This window comes from Schistosoma mansoni, chromosome 6 (assembly GCF_000237925.1).
Source record: "Schistosoma mansoni strain Puerto Rico chromosome 6, complete genome".
Taxonomy (NCBI): Eukaryota; Metazoa; Platyhelminthes; class Trematoda; order Strigeidida; family Schistosomatidae; genus Schistosoma; species Schistosoma mansoni.
In genome coordinates, this window is record NC_031500.1 from 13197606 (window position 1) to 13219644 (window position 22039).

General features: G+C 34.1%; 1 protein-coding gene and 2 non-coding genes across 3 annotated transcripts in view; 1 reads left to right on the top strand and 2 right to left on the bottom strand.

Moving 5' to 3' along the window:
- Nucleotides 1-6638: 6638 nt before the first annotated feature.
- On the bottom strand, nt 6639-6706 carry Smp_tRNA_01393_Gln_TTG.1.1. The gene has a single exon. It is a non-coding gene (tRNA).
- A 631-nt stretch (nt 6707-7337) lies between these two features.
- Nucleotides 7338-7408, bottom strand: Smp_tRNA_01050_Gln_CTG.1.1. Its single transcript has one exon. It is a non-coding gene (tRNA).
- Nucleotides 7409-15426: 8018 nt separating this feature from the next.
- Smp_156220 (putative receptor tyrosine phosphatase type r2a) overlaps nt 15427-22039 on the top strand; it is a gene marked incomplete at both ends in the record, with an annotated part of 60104 nt that continues 53491 nt past the window's right edge. Inside the window, 2 exons of the mRNA XM_018798319.1 lie at nt 15427-15552; nt 18834-19176. Coding sequence (XP_018653273.1) covers nt 15427-15552; nt 18834-19176 — 469 coding nt within the window. The remainder of the gene's footprint in view (nt 15553-18833; nt 19177-22039) is intronic.

Genomic DNA, 22039 nt, shown 5'->3' on the forward strand with positions numbered 1-22039 from the left:
CAATTTCCCTTAAAATTATTTTGTTACCCTTTTTATATGTAACATTGAAAGTAATCAAGATTTACATAATACTTTTTTTTGTATATTTTAACTATTATTCATACAGTGTTCGGTGTAATTTACGAAGTTTCTGTAGCTGGAGTTACTGAAAATGGATATGGTCGAGATGCAATTAGTCGAATAGCTACACCTGAATCAGGTAAATGTTTGTTACCTTTTTAAATAGTCTGTAAGAAATTACTGTTGATTTGGTGATAATTTTGTAGCTTATGTCATGAAGTGAGCTTGTTTAGATAACTATTAAAAACTAAGAGTTACTGGATAACCATTTTATACTAGTATATGACTCCTCAGTAGTGTGAACCCAAGATTCCACTGAGGAATTTTAGATTTTATTAAGGCCTTAAATCGCTAAGTTAGGACCCAATGATGTAACACTACTGACGAAATCGAGATGTAATTCCTCGACTTCTAGGAAGATACCACGACAAGTGATGCACAAGTGCATCGGGAATGAAATGGATATCGCCAATAACAATGAGTGATGGTAGTGCAGGAGCGCGAATTGATTGATATAAGAAGCGTAAACCATCGAATCTTGACACACTTATCTGGATTTCAAGCACTAGCCCCGATACTTGAGGTCTTGGTATTCGATCTATGGTGCCTTCATGTATGTGTATTGCCAAGTCCCCTCTTGGGAGGAAACAGCTGTTGAGTAATTCTTGATTTTCAATTGTTACTTAACTAAAGTCAGCATGGAATGCAAACTATAAAACATCTCAACTTTATTTGTTCAGCATTTGTTTTACCATGGTTTAAAGAACATTTTTAATCATCTTCTTTCAAGTTGTAACATTCTAGATTTTTATAAAGTAATTAATGAAGGTCGAAAAGTAACTCTCTCAAATATAATTCTTAACAAACTATTCTGATCATCGAATAGATTACACCATAAGCAGAGATGGATGGTGGTTAGCACAGGAATCCAAGAAGCTCATTCCGTCCTACTTGGGACTAGTTAGCTGTGTGTACCTGCATCCCAGAGTTGATGTCCACTCCAAGACACTGACTATAATGCTTGTGACTGAAGGCGATATCGAGGCAGTCGACACAGGATGTACATATGCCAATAAGAGACTGATCAATTGCATCCCTAAACATCATTGGGAAGATTCAAACAACCGATATACAAATGAACTAAATTTCACCCCGTCGCACAAGCTAGTGTCCATCTGGACTCAGTAAATAAGTGTACAACGCGACAGGTTCGAGTCCTGTAGTGAACATCAACTCTGGCATTCAGGTACACCCAGCTGACGACTACCAAATAGGACTAAATGCGTGTTCTGGATTCAACTGCTAGCATCCGTCTCTTCAGATGTATATGGTTGCAACAAGAGAGCTTTTTAATGCAGAAGTGTCCAATTTTAATTTAATTGTTTACCTCACCACAACAGACAAGAATGTACAAGGTTAAAATAATTCAGATTCTAATAAAACACAAGAATATTACTTTATATTTTATTGACCTCCAAATTTGTATGACCGGTCATTAAAGTGTCCACAATGTCTCTAAACGATCTTTGAGAATACATTTTAAACTATGAAATAACTGTTAATAACTATAGTTGTTCATAATGAACTACGTCCGAATGTAAAAATTTGACAAATTTGACAAAATCAATCAGTTACTTATATCCAATTTTCCAGATGTTAACAAGTGGGCAGTATTGTAGTACCGTGAACTCAAACATGCTAGCTGTCGAGTACTATTTGGTTTTCAGTCTTCTGTCTTTGATATCAGTTTATGAAAGAAACTACTTTCAAACTATTAAACTAGTAATATATCAACCACATACAGTGTATAAAATATTTTTCATGACCATTTTATAGTTCATTTCCTTTTTTTTAAAGAAAACACTTATGAAATACAAAATATTATCAGAAAGGGTTTTTGTGGAGATTTTAGTAATTTATAGTTGAAATCATGAGTCAATTGAAGCTAGACCACCATCGAAAACCTGGAAGCATTTGATGGCCGTTTCGTCTTATTGTGAGACTCCCCAGCAGTGCGCATCCACGATCCCGCCTCGCAAGATTCGAAAGCAGGACCTATCAGTTTCACTATTGACTGGCTTCAAGAGATATTTCCTGGAGTTCTAGTGAAAAGCAGTGACCAGTGGAGTTCAGCCAGGTCTGTCGTGAGATATCAACTCACTGAAGACAATGGTGAATGGTTTCTCAATCTCGTGGATTGGTTAAAGTTAGACATTACCACCGCTGGATGCCGGCTGGCTCAGTGGTCTATTGATTAAGCGTTCGCGCTCGAGACTGATAGGTCCTGGGTTCGAATCTTGCGAGTCGAGATCGTGGATGCGCACTTCTGAGGAGTCTCACAATAGGACAAAACGGCCATCCAGTGCTTCTGGGGTTTCCATGTTGGTCTAGCTTCAATTGACTCATGATTTCAACTACAAAATAGCATATTTACTCATTAGAATATATATGCTTATATAATTAGGATTTATAGAGACCAATTACTTTATAACTTCATATTTCCCTAAGTTAAAAGGGGTTGATCTTATATATTTATATATCAATGTTTAAGTATATTAGTCTCTTACTTATAATTTTATCAATTTTCTTATATCTCAGTAACAATCATTAGAAAAAGCAACAAACCTAAATAAACCAATAACATCTTTGACAACTAAATTCAATGTTCAATATTTAATTAAAAATAAAAAAAACAAGGACACCACCCGCCATTTTCAAAATTCGTGTTTTTTCTTTTTTCCTCTTTTTTCTTTTACTTTACATCAGTTAATTAGTATTATTCTCTTTTTATTACCAATTGAATAAAGGTTTGTGAAAGTCAAATGTCTTTTTTTCTTTCTTTTTTCTTTTTCTTTCCTTTTTTCTCGTTTTTTTTCTTTTTTTTGACAAGATTTTAATTTAATGTGTGAAATCATTCATAAACATACTACTTAATTAAATTATATTTTAATTTATATAGATTATTGGATTTTTAAAGAAAAAATAGAAATGATATATCTTTATTGTAACTGGGTGGTCAAAAAAAGAAAAAGTCAAGGTTTTTCACTTTTTTTACCAAATGTAATATTCAATTATAGTTGGATAGTAACTAACACTGAAATGTGTGCTGGATATTTATTTATTTATTTATGTTTACTATTTTGGGACTAATTATCTTGATGTAACTGTATTGTAGAGTTAATGTTGTTTATATTAGGACTCGAACATAGTATATTTAATTGCACACTTTACCGTGTTATCTATTAGATTACTGAATTTAGAGAGTTAATATCTTGTTGAACAAAGATGATTTTTATAGATGATAATTTGTAGTTTTTTTTTCAGTTGTTGATGTTAAGAATTGAAATTGATTATAGATTGAATTCAAAACTTGGTATGGATCTTAACAATGAAATGGAGGTATTTCTGATTGAGGAGTTCTAAATAAGATGGAACATACGATGTAGATTTCATTTTTAACTACTATCTGTTATGACTTTATAAAAAATAGGACCGTATCCATTTCGTTATGGTTTTATGTTCGGCTTTTTATCACGTGATTTGTCCACCAATCGGAATACAACTTGTCTAATCTTAACACTGTGCCAAATCAATGACGTTCAACTGGTAAGAGTAGTCTAGCGTTCTTATTGGTCCCTTGTCCGCCTAGCCCTTCCAATTGAGTCCAAAACATTAATTACAGCTTCTACTATGCGAATCATTTAATTCAAGTCTACTCGGTTTGTATACCAGATAGATAGACCGCATCACACCATAAAATAGAAAATAATATTTGTACAAGATCGAGTCAAATGCGGCTGTGAACGTGGGATACAATAATCAATTAACTGTACATAATTTGGGAACAGAAAATCGTACAGCATTAATTCATAGGTCGGAATGAATCTTATAATAAGATAAATATAGTACACAATCTAATTACTCAATAGTTAAAGAATAAGAATATATATAGAATAATAGTCCATTAATAGGTCCTGGGAGTTACCTGTACTTATGTCTTCATCAGCATATAACACTATCCAAATTTATTAAACTTTTTCATTTGAACATTTTTTTCCAATTGATCTTACAGAAAATAATTTATACCGTGTCAACGACTAATATACAACAAATCTATAATATCAGAAAGGGGGTTTTGTAGAGGTTTTAGTAATTTAATAGTTGAATTCACGAGTCGATTATGTGACTCGAACCCAGGATCTTTAATCTCGTGAGCGAACGCCTGACCTCTAGACTCTAGGCACTAAGAATCCTAGTGAGAAGCAGTGACCAGTGTATCCAAACCGTGTCTGTTGTGAGGCAGTGACTCACTGAAGACAATTATGAACGGTCGCACAGTGTCATGGATTGGTTGAAGTTAGACATTCACACCGTTGCATGCAGACTCAGTGGTCTAGAGGTTAAGCATTCTCACCCGAGTCCTAAGGTTCGGGATTCGAAGCCTACTTGCAGGATCGTTGATTATGGCTGTTGAGGGGTTCCATACTAAGACGAAACAGCCGTCCAGTGTTTCCACGTTTTCCATGGTGATCTAGCTTCAATTGACTCACGCTTTCAACTATGAATATATATACATATATATATATATATCAAAAATAACTCGGAAAAAACAGATTCAAAGCAAAAATACAAGCCGAATAGAACCAAATTAAAATAGAAATTTATTTACATATGTTGTTCATGTATGTTCAATTTACAAGGAACCTTTTCAATGTACAAGTTAAATAGACTTAGGAAGAAAAAAAACAAAAACAGTTCCGCCTAATCGATAATGTATAAATAATTTGAACTTGAAAAATATGTGAAATATTTAGTTCTAGTTCAATATGGAATAGAAAAGAGGAATTCGTAGTTAAATGTTGAAAAAATAGAATAATCAGAAGGAGTTTCTTGGAGATTTAAGTAATTTTATAGTTGAATTCACGAGTCATTTGTAGCTAGACCGTCATTGAAAACCTGGAAGCATTGGACAGCCGTTTCGTCCTATTGTGGGACTCCTCAGCAGTGCAAATCCACAGTCTTACCTCGTGAGATTCCAACCCAAGACCTATCAATCTCGCGCGCAAGCGCTTAATCTCTAAACCACTGAGCCGACCGGCATCCAACGATGTCAATGTGGATGCGCACTACTGAGGAGTCTCACAATAAGACAAAACGGCTGTCCAGTGCTTCCAGGTTTCCTAAGGTGGTCTAGTTTCAACTGACTCATGAGTTCAACTATAAAATAAAATAAACATCGAGATTTGTTGAAAGAAAGGTATGCCCGGTAGAACTGAAGCTTGATATTATTCTGTAAAGTCATTTACTGTTGACCAGAGCCATATTTGTTAGGTATAGACTACCTGGTTAGGATTTGAACGATAAGGGCGATGACTGCTTGAAGACAGGATGAAATGTGTAAACCATTACATAAATAACAACCGATGGCTGTTCTATCCTAAACTTTTTCAGTGACTAACAACTACCTGTGTAAATAATGGTTATCAACATCTAAGAATCATCAATCACAATCAAGTCTGCATTTATTGCTTGACAGTGAATGTTTAAAATAAATCCCTTTGTTATTGTTTAGTGAAATATACTGGAATGTATGCAGAATAATAATTTGAAATAGGGTAATAACAATCCTACAGTAGACTTAGTGACTTAATTGTTTAATTAGTTGTCTATCAGTGGCAACTTAACTAGAATAACTAAATAGATAGTATTGTACGGATTGTTGCGTAGGTTTATTCAGTCCATTAAGTTTTCAGTGTAATAAAACAGTTAAGAAGATACATAGACAACCGTATGAATATAAAAGTGTACATTGATAGGAGTTAATAGTTTCTATGAATAAGTGGAAAATAATTAACTAATCAAAATGATACATTTGACAATTAGATAATTATACGACTCTATTGTAGTATGGTCTACTTATATCCATGTAAGTAGTATATGGTGATGGTCAGACACAGAATGTATTTTGGCAGAAGATCGATAAGGAACGAATAGGAATGATGCACAATCGGTATGAAAATGTATGAATAATGAAATCAGAGAAGACGGACTGATATTTTCAGAAGGAACATTTAAGATTGAGACAATTGGTTGTTATTTTGCAAATTAACCGTTTGCTGTATGGTTATCAGAATTTAGTGAGATAGTCTGTGATTTGTGCTTAAATACACTAGATTGTTCCCAACTAGTGTTTTGTTCACTACACTATATCAATTCATATCAAGTTTGTATAGACTTGTCATACTAATTCATTATTGTAAAACTATAAACTTGAGTAGGTATATACTCTCTATCTTCAAAGTCAACAATATGAAGCTTCTATAATGAAGACGTTGGACTAAGCCATAAAATTCATCTAGTATTGTTTGTTTGAATCTTCCCGTCGATGTGTTAGGACTGCAACTGGTCAGTCTCTAATTGGTATATGTGCATACTGTGCGTATTGCCTCGATATAGCCTTGATTCACAAGCATGGTAAGCAGAGATGGATAGTGACTAGCAGTGAAATCCAGTTTGACGTGCGTTTCGTCCTATTTGGGACTGGTCAGCTGGATGTACCTGCATCTCAGAGTCGATGTTGACTCTGGGACTCGAACCCAGTACCCTCGCTTCAAACGCCATCGCGTTATCCACTCGGCCACTGAGTCCTGATAGCCACTTGCTTGTGCGATGGGGTGAAGTTTATATTCATTTAGTATCGTTTGTTCGAATCTTCCCATCGATGTGTTAGGTTAAGGGAAAACTGGTAATAATGTAGAAAACACATTCATTTGATGCATATTTAATGATCATCGAGTAGTGTTCAATGTCAAATTTGTCTAGTCGTTAATCCTAAGCAAATCAAGACGATAAATTCACGATGTGACTATTAGTTTAAATCATTCGATATTGTCAGTACTATACTTTAATTTTACGTGGTTAGAGGTATGCAACAAGAAACCATGTAGTTCTTGGACAAGACATATCTACAATCTCTAGGGAACTAGTACTCTCTGTGGAATGTAAACATGGATTTGCCATCTTCTGAATTTGAAACTTTCAAACTGAATTATTAAAGTAACGGTTGATCGATTGTCAGACATTGATTGTTCATAAAGTGGTGACTGATATCATATTTATCTAATCATTGATGTTACTTGATTACAAAATAATTATTCAGTTGATAAAGAATAGAACTGAGACTATTACATTAGACTCATTCAATATAATGAATATGTTATATTTATATTCAAATGGTATTCATAGTCCAAATGAGTTTCAAAAGTGCCCACATCATGAGGCCTCGCCGAGATTCGAACTCGGGTTGCCGGATTCAGAGTCCGAAGTGCTCACCGCTATACCACGAGGCCAAATGTATCAGTACTAGTTATTAGATATTATATTGTTTGAAGTATTAACAAATGATTTTATTTATCAACAGAAAATGATGAAAGTTGAAAGTGAATCGTTTATATTGTAGTGAACAAGAAGACGAGTAGGGATAATCGACCGTATTTATTCGCGAAATTACAGAATATCTCAGTAAAGTATGAGAACCATATAGTAAATAGGTAATTTGCAAACTATTAATTAATTGTCTCAATCTTGACCGTTCCTTCTGCAAATATCAGTCCACCATCTCCGATTATTACTGTTCATGCATTTTGATACCAATTACGTTTCGTTCCCGTTCTTTCTTTACCTATCTTCTACTGAAATACATTCAATGCCTGACCATCGTTATATACTGCTTATGTGGATATAAGTAACCCACACCACAATATATCATAACATAATATGGTTTATAGATCAGATGGATGATTTTGATGGAGTTTTGTTCTTTGAGCTAAATGGTTTGGTCGTGAAGCTTTCATCATCCTTTGAACAACATCATCAGCAGAAGGACGATGAAAGCCCCATGACCAGACCATCCATCTCAGAGAACGAAACTCCATCAAAATGATTAGACAATGAATGAGAAATGTTTGTATTTTTTTTCATTTTATAGCGTTTTAATGGCCTCAACATTTAAAAAAGTTTCTTTAGCCGGTTTGTTTTAAAAATGCAATCATTATTTTCTGTAATTTTCATCATAAGTTAATCTTAATTAAACCATCATTCAAATCTAGTAAGTATTGGATCATTAATTTCATATTATTCCATCCTAAAGTAGGACTTCTCAGTAGTGCTTGAATGCATAAATTTCAGGTCCAATATTTAGTATTAAGTTTTTAGACCATTGAGATGGCACATAGTAGTTTACATTTCTACTTCAATATATTCACGATATTACACAATCGTCGTTCAATATTCTGGTATACAACTACCTCAATCTCGACGGAGGGGAACTCTCTCTCCATCGAACAATTTATAATTAGAGTACAACTCCTGACGTCTTGTTTCTAAGTACATTTGCATAAAGATTTGGTTATGCTTTCTGCGTCTTATTATTCACGGTAGAACACTTCTAATTTAAACAATCATTAACTGATCAAGACAAATTTCTCTATATTCTCACTAAAAGAGGGAATTGCAGGAGTCTATGATATTGGATAAGGTTCATACTATATAAAAAGTAATCAATTTCAAATGGGTTGGATGTTGAAATTATATTTAATAACTTAAAGGTATTGCACTCAACGCAAGCACATGAAGCCTAGATTTGATCTTGTGTAGACTTATGAATTCGCATTGTTCATGAATCCAGTTTTAAAATAAAATAGATTTACGCTTTCCATTTGATTTACATATCAACTTTTTTAAAACTTCACTAAAAAGTCATTATTTCATAAATCATTCTTTGATTTAGCTCCTTCAGATGCTCCAAGTAACTTTCGTGTTGTTGGAGGCGATCAAACATCTGTACAATTAGCTTGGGAACCACCAAGATTATTATATCGTAATGGTATTATAACAAAATATCAAGTTCGATGTTATATTGTTGGTGAAGAAGAAAATCATGATGAATTGAAAACAATAACAGAACAAACTTTAAAATTATACAATCTACCATCAGCAACACATGCTTGTTTAGTACGTGCTTGGACTAAGGCTGGTCCAGGACCTTGGAGTGATCGTATTCAATTTCTTATAAATCAGAAAGGTAGGTCAATTTGATAAAAAGAATATGAAAAAATACCGCTAAATTAAGTCTCTCGTTAACTTCATTTTTCGCTACCTACAATAAGTTATAATCAATGACCAAGTTTGTAAGCTTGAATATTACTGTCGGAATATTTAATAGCATTTTCATTGATATTATAAGCAATGATGGATATTGACTAAAAGTAGAATCCAAAACGCGCGTCTCGTCATATTTGGAGCTCGTCAGCTGAATGTACCTGTATCTCAGAGTTGATGTTCACTCCGGGACTCGAACCCAGTACCATTCGCTTGTTAATTAAGGCTTTATCGGGGCAATGCGCACAGTATGCATATATGCCAATAAGAGAATGATCAATTACAGTCCTAAACATCAATAGGAAGATTCAAACAAACAATACCAAGTGAATTTTCATTGGTAGTTTTTTGTAAATTTCTCTCAAATTGTTAGTTTTCAACCAAGGTTTTAGTAACATCTAATTTTCCCACATCATGTCTTTTTTTCGATGAAGCTAGATCACCATGGAAAACCTGGAAGCACTGAACGGAAATTTCGTCGTATTGTGGGACTCCTCAACAGTGCGCATCCACGGATTTCAACTATGAAAATTATGAATTGATCAATGTTTCTTAAAAGCTGTCTAGTGAAAAGTCTTTGCACATTTAGAAATACAATTTATTATCTACCAGTACCAACATTGTCTAAATATTTTAAATCCTTTTTACAAATTAACATATTGTAATAACTAATTAGTTCTAATGGTTGAGTTGATGAATCGGTTAAAGCTAGACTACCATGGAAAACTTGGAGACACTTGACGGCCGTTTCTTTCTAGTATGGAACTCCACGACCCCGCACGTTGGATTCAAATTCAGGACCTTTGGCCTCACGCTCAAACGCTTAACCTCTAGACCACTGAGCTGGCCAACATTCAACGGTATTAATGTCTAACTTCAACCAATTCATGAAATTGCACCACCGTCCACCATTGTCTTCAATGAGTCACTGCCTCACATCAGACACGGTTTGGCTACACTGGTCACATCTACTCACTAAGACAAATTCTAAGAAATTAAATATAATTACGCTTTCTATTTTATTAATTGAAGTGACTAGAATAAATTAATGCCTTAAATAATAAAATTATCGATGATTCACAGAAAATAAACTAAAACACTGAAGCGGAATCCAGGACGCGCGTTTCATCCCATTTGGGACTTATCAGCTGGATGTACCTGCACCCCAGAGTTGATATTCACCCTGGAACTCGAGCCCAGTACCGACCGCTTCAAACGCCATCTCGTTATACACTCAGTTCATGAGTGAACATCAACTGTGAGATGCATGTATATCCAGCTGACGAGTCCCAAATAGGACGAAACGCGCATCCTGGATTCCACTGCTAGCCACTATCCATCTTTCCTTATAATGCTTGTGAATTTAGGCTATATCAAGGCAATACACACAGTATGTACATATACCAATTAGAGACTGACCAGTTACAGTCCTAAACATCAATGAGAAGATTCAAACAAACAATGCTAAGTGAATTTTATTCATACTGTATGTTTTTTTGTTTTGTTTTACATGTTCTATTCAATTATCAATATTTAAAAGATAAACGAAACTATTCCTATAAATAGATATAAGAATGTAGTATTATTCCATTGTCTATATTTTGACTATATTTAATCCCTTCCATTCTATACTGTTCTACTCTATATAGATATTCCGTAAATTGAACATTTGTAACCTACATTAATTATTTTATTAAATGAATGATTCACAATGTAAATAAATCCTACTATAGTATTACCATTATGAAATGCAAAAGACATTTTTTTTTAAATTTTAACATGCTATTTATCATTATGTAATAATGCAAATGATAGAAATGAATGTATCCCATAGAAATGTACCAATTAACAGACATAAATGTGTAATACACAATAGTAAACTTAAAATATTTATTACTATGACAGAGGGTAAATGTGTTTTTTTTTTTAAAACAAAATTGAAAAGGATAATGAAGGGGATAATACTATGGTGATTGTTTAATCCAATCAGTTTTTTGGAGGTTTGTTGAAAATTCATAAAGTTACTAATTCAGGAATTGGATTTAATCTTTGTCATTTCAGGATCTAATGTCATCTAACCATATGTGTATAAGATAGTGAGTGGAAAGTGTTGAATATTCTCAAAATGTGTATATATTTCTAGGCAACGGTTTTTGGTTTACAATAGTCATGTAACTGATGTTGGTAAAAAGTGGTGATTTATGTTGTATACGAATTGAGTATCAACAAATGATGATGATTAAGCAATACCATAAGCTGACTGAAATTAGAAACTTAAGTTGTTGGATATCAACTTAAATGGTCTTGAAGTTGATCCCTCTCAGCCTGGTTGAAAAGTTCTGGCTTCCACTCCTGACGCTGACATATATATGGACATTAATAAGGAGCCTCGAACTCTGACAAAAAATCGATTCAACACATCCTCGTTTTTAGTGGTTATCTAGCTAAAATCAATACATCATGTAAATTACCAAAAAATTATACTTAAAGATTCGATTGTCAACTTCATGTTTAATTGTCAGTTATAAGAAATAACCTATCTATAATTAATTGAAATGTTTTAGGCAGTTATAATCACCTAGCATTTCGCTCTGAACTTTCATATGGTAACACAAAATCATATATTTAGAACCTTGAAAGACTCTAAAATTCTTTTGGTATTAAAATACGTAAAGAGACAATAAAACTAAGTTTTTCAGGCTTCAACTAAATGCCTATAACCGTCAAATTCATTGACATAATTGGATCATTCGAAGAACTGTATGGTATGATACCGGTTAATACTGAAATTTACAACTGATTAATCATTAGGTATTGAACAATGTCATGTTTATCTAGTCTTTTAATGTTAATCGGATTTCCTTTACCAAATTGTAATATGGTCACTAGTCTAAGTTACTTTACATCGATTGAATTATATCGAGACTCTAGATAGTTGGAGGTATTGATCAATACGGTTTGAATCTTAGTTTTGTGCTAGTTACTACTTGTTAACGCAGTGTACCTGTACTTTTGGGGCAACCATTGTTCCTGATGAAATTCAGTGACTTTCATATACTACTAAGTGAATCTTTTAAAGTTTTAAATCTAATAGAATTTGTAATGAATACTAATTTATAACCACAATTGATTGATCACTGGGTGATGATCAATATCATGCGTGTCAAGTCCTTCTTAGTGTTGATCGAATGCTGAGCGACACGGGATCGAATCCGTCAGGGAGCACCAGTTCCCTCAACATTACAGGTACACCTTACTGACGAGTGCTAAGTAGCACGAAACCCGGATCCAGGGTTTCCTGTTGACCACCTCCAACCACCATCTTATCTCAACATAGTGCACACAGTGTCAAGCCACCTAGACTACATTTTTAGGTCCACCTCCTCCATTCCATATTCAAGTCTATTGGAAAACTCAATATATTTTATTGATCACCAACCAGTGATCAATCAATCATGAAACCTGGAAGTACTGGAAGACCGTTTCGTCCTATTGTGGGACCCCTCAGCAGTATGCATAAACGACCCCGACTTGCGAGATTCAAACCCAGAACTTATTAGTCTCGCGCCAGAGCGCTTAACTTATAGACCACTGAGCAGATCGGTATCCAACGGTGTTAATGTCTTTCTGCAACCAATCCACGAAGTTGAGCAACCATTCACCAAAATTTCAGTGAGTTACTATCTCACAACAGACCTGGTTGAACTCCACTGGTTAATGCTTCTCACTAGAACTCCAGGGAATACCTTATGGTGCCAGTCACAAAACTCCCTTCTAATGATTACTATAATATTGTTGCCGACGTTAGATCCTCAGAACTTACTTGGAAAAGGTCCTAATTTTGTAATTTTTTTCTGAAATTTTGAATTTTATGTTTTTGCGCCAACAAAACGCTTAGTTGACCTACAGCTTACATTTCCCACTCGGAATTCCTTGACTGTCATTAGTTGATGGATTTTTCTAGTATGCTATTTTGTGGCTCTTCCAAGGGCATTTCTATCATTGTATAAATAAGCTTGATTTGTGTTCTTAGTGATCTCGTATTTTCTGAGTGCTTGTAGAATACATTCTTCTACGTCTCATCAATACTTCTTGATCTAGTTGGCAGGGCCGGGGACAACAGATTAGAATAGTCCATAGTCAAAAGTGGCTGTGAATAAGGGAGATAGTAAATGATAGGCAGGGTATAATTCAAGAATCGCCAATCATATAACAATAGTTTATAGGTCAAAACAAAGCCTATGATAAGAGGGACACAAATATGAATAGTTTAGTTAGTTGACAATTATACAATAAGAATATATTTATCATATTGGTCCATAAATAGTTTTTAAAAGTTACCATTCACTATTGTTATCGGGACATAACAGATATCTACCGAAAAACCCCTTCTGATATTTATTCTATTGTCTATGTAGAGAATGAAGAATCGACTTATTGAGTTTAATGATAAGATATAGTGATAAAACATCTTTAAATAGGCCATAAACTAGCATCCTACATTCAACTCTGTCCTGGGTAATCCTTTCTAGTTGTTTCCAGTTGATATTTATCCTCTTTATATCTGCTTACAATTCCTGACGTATTATGTTCTTTGACCTTCTACTTTTCCTTTCCCACACAGGATTCCAGGTTAGAGCTCGCCTTGTGCTTCAGTTTGATGATTTCCGTGATATGTGTCCTATCCACTTCCAATGTCTTTTCCCAATTTCCTATTCAGATGGAAGCTGTTTTGTTCTCTCTCACAGTAGGCTGTTGCTGATTGTATCTACTCGTCCGACATTGAGTATCTTACGTAGACAATTGTTTATAAATACTTGTACCTTTTTGATGATGATTATAGTACTTCTCGAAGTTTTAGTTTCGCAGAGTAGAACTGTTTTGACGTTCGTATTGAAGTAATATAACTATTTTCAGTTTGATGGAAGGTTATTTATGGACGAATCGCTCGATAGTAATCCTAATCCGTAAAAGAGTACAAGTACGCCTTCTTGATAAGTTTTAACTAACAGGAAACTTAGGTTGGGCAAGGTATTTTGATGATAAGCTTTGACTACCTAATTTACAAAGAATGAACATCTGTCAGTATCAAGTTGTGAAGACTGTCAAATTTTATTCAAATCCCGAAAGGATTCAATTTAGATAATAACTGACAGCCAGGAAGAAATGGAATATCATTTCGTCATTGTATTTGTCTCATCGACAGTGCGCTCCAACGACTACGCAACTGGAAACCATACTTAAGAACTCTGACCTCGCGTCTAAACACCTAACCTCTAGACCATTGAGCTGAGGTCCAATATTGTATAAGTCTAATTTTATTCAGCCTTTGATATTGCGTGATCATTTTCCACTGATTTCAGTAGATAACTACTTAACACCCTACACGATTGAATTCCATTGGTCATCGCTCACATGAACCAACCCTAAAGAAGAGGAGTTTACCATCAATCTATCCGGGCAGTGACTGACTCCATGTTAGACATGGATATTTACAAATGACTAATCAATGAGTAGTAACTGATGTCATGTTTGTCTACCCTTTGAAAGCTGGTCGAATTTTATTGGTTTATTGAGGGATTATAATTTAAAAATTTAATATGTTGAAACAATTCTGAACATTCTTATCATAATTATGGGAACTCAACATTTATATTATGTTTCTCATGACACTAATTATGCTTCTCACATGTAAACTACATTGTTACTGATCACACTGAACCCATGGACCTATCTAAGTTAGACTACCTGTAGGCACTGGACTGTCATTTTGCCCAAGTGTGGGACTCTTCAGCAATGCACATCCACAACTAAGCAAACGAGAATCGAACCCAGGACTTTCGAACGATAAACTTCTAGACCATAGAGTCGGGATCCAATGGTACTAATGTCTAACTTCAATCAATCTTACTAATCTAATTATAACCTGCCCTTTTTAACAAAAAGTAACTTCATCGCATTTATTTCTTTGCTCAATAGTTTTTGTTCTCATCATTATTATTTTCATTATTTTAGGGTAATTTAAGTCCAAATGATGAATATTTAATTCGTTTAAGTTCAGTTGACTTAAATGGGAATGAAGGTGAATTATCCGATATCATTAATACTAATTCTTATCAACATTCAACACTCATTGACAATAGTAATGGGGATATTCATAATGGTAATAATAATCTAAACGATAAGCGAAATCATAATTTTATATTTATGGATATACGTGATCAACCAGAGAAATTTACTGTACAAAATTTCAAATGTATACATAGAACAATGAATACAATTACAATTGAATGGTTACCTCCAATACATTTAGCTAATCTACTTGAATATCAAGTAAGTTATTGTTTAAATAAAAGTTGACATCTTTATTCATTTATCATGTTGAATATAAGATATTTTGATTGTTACAAACGATTTAATTTATGAGCAAAAATGGATGGTGACTAGCAGTGGAATCTAGGACTCGTGTCTCGTCCTATTTGGGACTCGTCAGCTGGATGTATTTACATCGCAGAGTTGATGTTCACATATTCCAATAAGAAACTAATCAGTTTCAGTCCTAAATAACAATGGTAAGATACAAATAAACAATATTAGGTGAATTTAAACTTCACCCCATTGCACAAACAAGTGGCTATCAGGATTCAGTAGCTGAGTAGATAACGCGATGGCATTTGAAGAGAACGGTATTGGGTTCAAGTTTTAGAGTGAACATCAACTCTGAGATGCAGGTACTGTTATAACGTATGAACTCGTAATATATATGAACGTGCAATTAGGAGAGGAGTGAATTTATTGATCGGACGCAAATGATACTTGAAATCGTACGAGCAGTCTTGGGTGCTGTTCGGTCCTTCCTATATGCCTAGCCCAGCCAGTTGAGTCCAGAACACAAATAACAGCCTCGGTAATATGAATCATTATTTACAAACACATTGGGTTTTATACAAACCAAAGTAATCAATAAACTGATTATAACTCAAGAATCGTATGATAATAAATCAAAGATCAAAATAAAGCTAATGATAAGAGAAACACGAATATGAATAGTTTAGTTACGTAACAATTGTACAATAGGAAATAGGCATAATACATTGGTCGATAAATAGTCCTTAGAGTTACCATTCATAATTCACCAGGGGATATAATAGGTACATTCAGCTGACGAGTCCCGAATAGGACGAAATGAGCTTTCTGGGTTCCAGTGTTAGCCACTATCCACCTTTACTAACAGCCTTCATTTAACCAATATACCCATTAAGTGTGCTAGATAGACTACAAAGACGAGAAGATTGATACTCTATACTTGATAGTTGGCCTAATACTAATTAACTTCGTGAACAAACAAGGAAGAATGCACGAATAATAACTACCAGCCAAAAATCGTTATTATGTTCTAGACAGATATAGTTTATATACAAGTAAACCAGACCATATCTTTACCAGAAAATAAGAAATAACAATTAAATATGATCAAGATAAAAAAAAATTCGGTTCGGATATAACAATATTCATTGATTCATACATAATATTTTCTGTTCCAAGACTGTTCAATCATGATACAAGGTTAGTAAGCTGTCTTTTTATTTCAAAGCAAGTGGCTATCAGGACTTAATAGTTAAGTGCATAACACGATGACGTTTAAAGCAGATTGCATTGGGTTCGAGTCCCAGAGTGGGCATCAACTCTGAGATGCAGGTACATCCAGCTGACGAATCCCAAATAGGACGAGACGCGCTTCCGGTATTCCACTTCTAGCCACTATCCATCTTTGCTTATAAACGATGTAGAACGTTGTTCTTTTGATATACCAAAATGATAATTCAAACGTCATCTCAGTTAAACATCCTTATTCAACTTGACTTTAATTTTTCCGTTATACACATAATGTATGTAATTTTAAACAAAAAATACGATGTGAAGACGGTTGTCCACATTGGACCTAATTATTCTAATTCAATTATCACGTTTCAAGTCTACAAATGATGACATTCTTCTATGTTGTCAAAACCAATTATGAAAATAAAATGATCAGATTAGATTTGATGGTTTGGACCTAAATAAGACACATTCATATGCTGGATAACAAAAGCTGTTTCGAATGTGTATATGAAGTGTGCCCTTTATTATCACAATCATCCATGTCTTTCATGATTTGGTCTGTCAGTGAATTGTTGAAACTCCGTTATCAGTTGTTCTTTTAAAGTCAATCTTTAAAATATACTACTGATTATTATGTTTTAAGAGTATATATTTGTCTCATTATATAAGTATCGAAAAATATCTTTAATGTTGTGCGTAAACTCTATGAGGCTCATCAGCTAATAAATATTATAAATCGTCTAATTGAACGCTTGATTCGGTCTCCTGAGCTCTTCTAGTTACAGCCAGGTTAAATCTATACGGAAACTTGAACACGAGAGAAAAGGTGCGAAATATGAAAAGACCGCTTTATTCCAAGGTCAGTTTATGTACAGAAAATCGATTTCTGTAAAGTTCTGGAACTCTTCTAAACATAGCGGCAGTATGGATGACCATCCAATCAGAAATGTGACATGTGACTTTTCACTTTCCGAATGTTTTTGAGATAAGCCTACTGAATGCTGGTTGGATAAGCTGTTTCCCAGTGTTTTCAGAGCCCTACTAGTCTTTTTCGGAAAATTTTCTGGGTCTCCCCAACAAAATCAGTTAAAACTTTGAATAGTTAGTTTCTGATTGTTCATTGAATCTATTTTTACATAATGAGTAATAATTAATCCTTATACTCAAATTATAATTCTAATGGTAAATAAATGACCCACTAAAATTCCTTACTTTCAATCAAATCTACCTCACAAAACAATATCTCGTCGCTGGTAAAACCTAATTTCATTCTAATTAATTGAGCGTTGGTGATTAAAGTTTATTCATTCCGATTATTTGAAAATATCATGCTGATGATGTATATAATCGACACTTTAAAGTTGACAATATCTAGTTGACTATTCTTACACACTTGCTTAGTTACTCCTGTTACTCCCAATGGAGCATAGATCGCCGACCAGCATTCTAAAACCCATTCTGTCATGGGACTTCATTTCTAGTTCTATCCAACGTTTGTTCATTCTTCTCATATCTGTCTCAATTTCTCGGCGTACTGTGTTCATTGGTCTTCCACTCCTCCTTTGGCCTTCAGGATTCCATGTGAGGGCTTGTCTTGTGACACAGTTGAGTGATTTTCCCAATGTGTGTCCTATCCACTTCCAGCGCTCCTTCATGATTTCTTCCTCCATTGGATGGAATCTGGTTTGTTGTCTCCCACAGTAGAATGTTGCAGATAGTGTCTTGCCAACGGATCTGAAGTTTTTTGCGTAGACAACTGATAATAAACACTTGTATCTTCTGGATGATTGCTTTCGTAGCTCTCCGCGTCTCCGTCCCATACAATAGAACTGTGTTGACATTTGTATCGCAAATTGTGATCTTGGTGTTGGTTGACAGTTGTTGTGAGTTTCAGCTAGTTGACTATTCGGTTCTATAAAATACTATCAAAAAGTATGGAACTTCCTTGTAAAGTGTATACAAATAATCATTGATGCTTTTTTCTATCTCCATCTTTTTACTGCCTATTTTAGTTACAAATATCTGGACGAAGTGAATTTATCACAAGTAGTGGTGTATTAAAATCTGTTCATTTAGGTGACATTCAATTACATCAAAATATTGATCAACAAATTGATAATAATGAACCGGAAATGTTGAATTGGCCATTAGTTAATATGCTTAATAGTATGTCAAGTCTAGAAGATCATCATCATCTGCAGCAACAAACGCACAAAATGCAAATACCAAATTTAAAACCAAATAGTCAATATAAAATAACGATTCGTCCAATTTATCGTGCACTTATTACAGAAGGTAATATAGGAGCTAAAGAAGGTATCCCCGTGACTATAATTTGTCATACTGAATGGAGTGGTAAGGATATCTTTGCTTAATTATTATCCTGTTTTGAATAGTTCAGCCACTTTTTTCACACTCAGTGTTTCACCATATATAAATATATAAATCAATTAGACAATTATTCAATATTCTAGTTTTGATACAATATAGGATTCTTAGCACGAAGTATTTCACCGAGTTCCGGTTTCTTATTTCTTTATCGATCCTGATGATAAATATTGATTGGTCTCCAGTTAGATGTTAGCAGTTCAGGAATCGATATCTGAATAATGTTCATTGTTTTCAATGCAGACTGACAACTATCACGGTGTCTCCGATTGTAAATTTTTGTAATTTATACAGCGAAAGGTCGTAAACTTTTCACAAATATATCTGAATAAGTTATACAATTAATTGACACAATGATATGTCAAAACAAACGCGGAAACTGATAACCTGTTGAAATATCTAGATGTCAGGAACAGGTAACCCAGATATTCAAGCAGGCCGCCCGGGCATATTGTCATAATTTTTAATAATTTCATATTTAACTGAACTATACGAATTTCATATAAAAATATTTATTTAATATCAATTTTCCATTCTTATTATGAAGTTAGACATTAGCACCGTTGGATGCCGGCCTAATGATCTAGAGGTTAAGCGTTCGCGCGAGATCCATAGGTCTTGGGTTCGAATCTCGCGAGGTGGGATCGTGGATGTGCACTACTAAGGGATCCCATAGTAGGACGAAACGGCCGTCCAATGCTTCCATGTTTTCCATGGTGGTCTAGCTTCAATTGACTTACGATCTCAACTTTTAAAATTACTATAACATCCACACCACACCCCTGATTAGCATCAAGTACATTAATTCACTGAATTCTCCTGATGAAAATTCGATTACTTTTAAAATGACTTCATTTTAAATAAAGCCAGAATGAACATCGATGCAAAATAATATGAATTCATTATATTTCCTGGTTTCTCATCGGTTGCTTACAACCAAATATGTGTTAAAATTTTACATTGAGGCAAGATATAGTGTGAAACAATTGACCTTAGTGAATGAAAACAATTGAGATGATAAGGGTTATCAATAATAACTATATATATATAGATATATATATGCAAGAACAGATCGGAGGTCATGCGGTGTTAAAATAAAAAGAAACATAAGAGGTGGATAATGTAATAATTAAGTGAGGTTCAGAGACAGGTAAGATAAATTGTGCGATGATTTTAAAGATAATGAAGGGTTTATACACGAAACCTGGAATTAAAAAAAAAAACTAGTAAGATGGGTTGCGTAACAATGGAACAGGATTTGAAGAGTTTACATAATTTAAGATAATTCAGTGAATGGTAATGTATGAGTGAAGGGGTGGTTTAAATGTACATAAAATAAGAATTCGGTAATGGAAGAGCAATATAAAAAAATAAAGCTAGTTACCCAAACTTGAATTAACAGGGAACTTAGCAACTAATGAGAAACCGTAAAATATAATGAACTCATATTGTTCTGTATTCATGTTTGTTCTGGCTTTATTTAAACTCATCATGAGAACTCATTCCGTGAGACTTCATTTTAATTGTACAATATATTGTATACAATTTAAAATTACGTAATGATCTTTACATTTAAGAATTGAATTTCTAATATTTCATATGAAATTTATTTAAATAAGATTGGTTTGCAATGGAATCCAAGACACGCGTTTTGTCCTATTTGGGACTTGTCAACTGGATGTACCTGCATCTCAGAGTTGATGTTCACTCTGGGAATGGAACCCAGAATCGTCCACTTCAAACGCCATCACCTTAACCACTCAGCTACTGAGTCCTGATAGTCACTTGCTTGTGGAATGGGGTGAAGTTTAAATTCACTTAGGTATTGTTTGTTCCGACAAAATCAACAAAATACATCAATTATTAAGGGAACACTTATGAAAGTGTTATATAGTTCTATGAAACAGTTTCCATCTCATTGAAATGAATTACACAATATAAGACGTATGTGATTACAAACAAGATGAAAATAACAATGTCAGCATGATGAAAGCAAGCGATCAAACTTTTCTGTGAGCCATGGATTGCATTACTCCCTTCTGTATAACCACAGACAAATGGCAAGGCCAATGCATACAACGAAGAAAACGACAACAAGTGGTATAATGATGTACAGGGAACTCTTTGACTCTCTTTGTTCTCTATTTTCAGTTGTTCCTGTAGTCTTATTCTGGAAAAAAGAAACCGTATAATGATAACAAAATGTCAAATATTTACCGAATGAGACTCAGCTGTTTGAGTAGTTTTGGACAATCCGTTTGTTAGGTCAGGTTCAGTGATACCTGTGAGTGTTTCTCTTTGATTGATAAGTGTTGGTTCAATCGAAGCGTCGACAATCGAGCTACTCTGAGGAAGGAAACATTGGAAAAATTACTAAATATATTATATTTACCAAATGTGATTCAGTTAATCGAGTGATTTTGGTCAATTCATTTGTTAAGTCAGGTTTAGTGATATCTGTCGTTGTTTCTCTTTGATTGATAAGTGTCGCCCCACCCTTAACATTGACATTCGACGGTGGTAATATTACTAAATATGAAATGTTATTAAAATAACACATCATTCCCTACACAACATTGTTAGGATTGATGACTGAAGTGAACTCATCACTTAGTTACATGATTTATATTTGTACAATGTGATCAATGACTAATGATTTAGACTATCTGCTACCGACTTGACAATCAATGTGTTTTGTACATATTATCCTTCAACTGATGCATCTTGCTTCCTAAATGTCACATCTTATCACAATCCAAATATCAATCAACAGAATTATAATGGATGGCTTTACTGAAGCCAACAATTCAGGATATGTATCACTAACTAT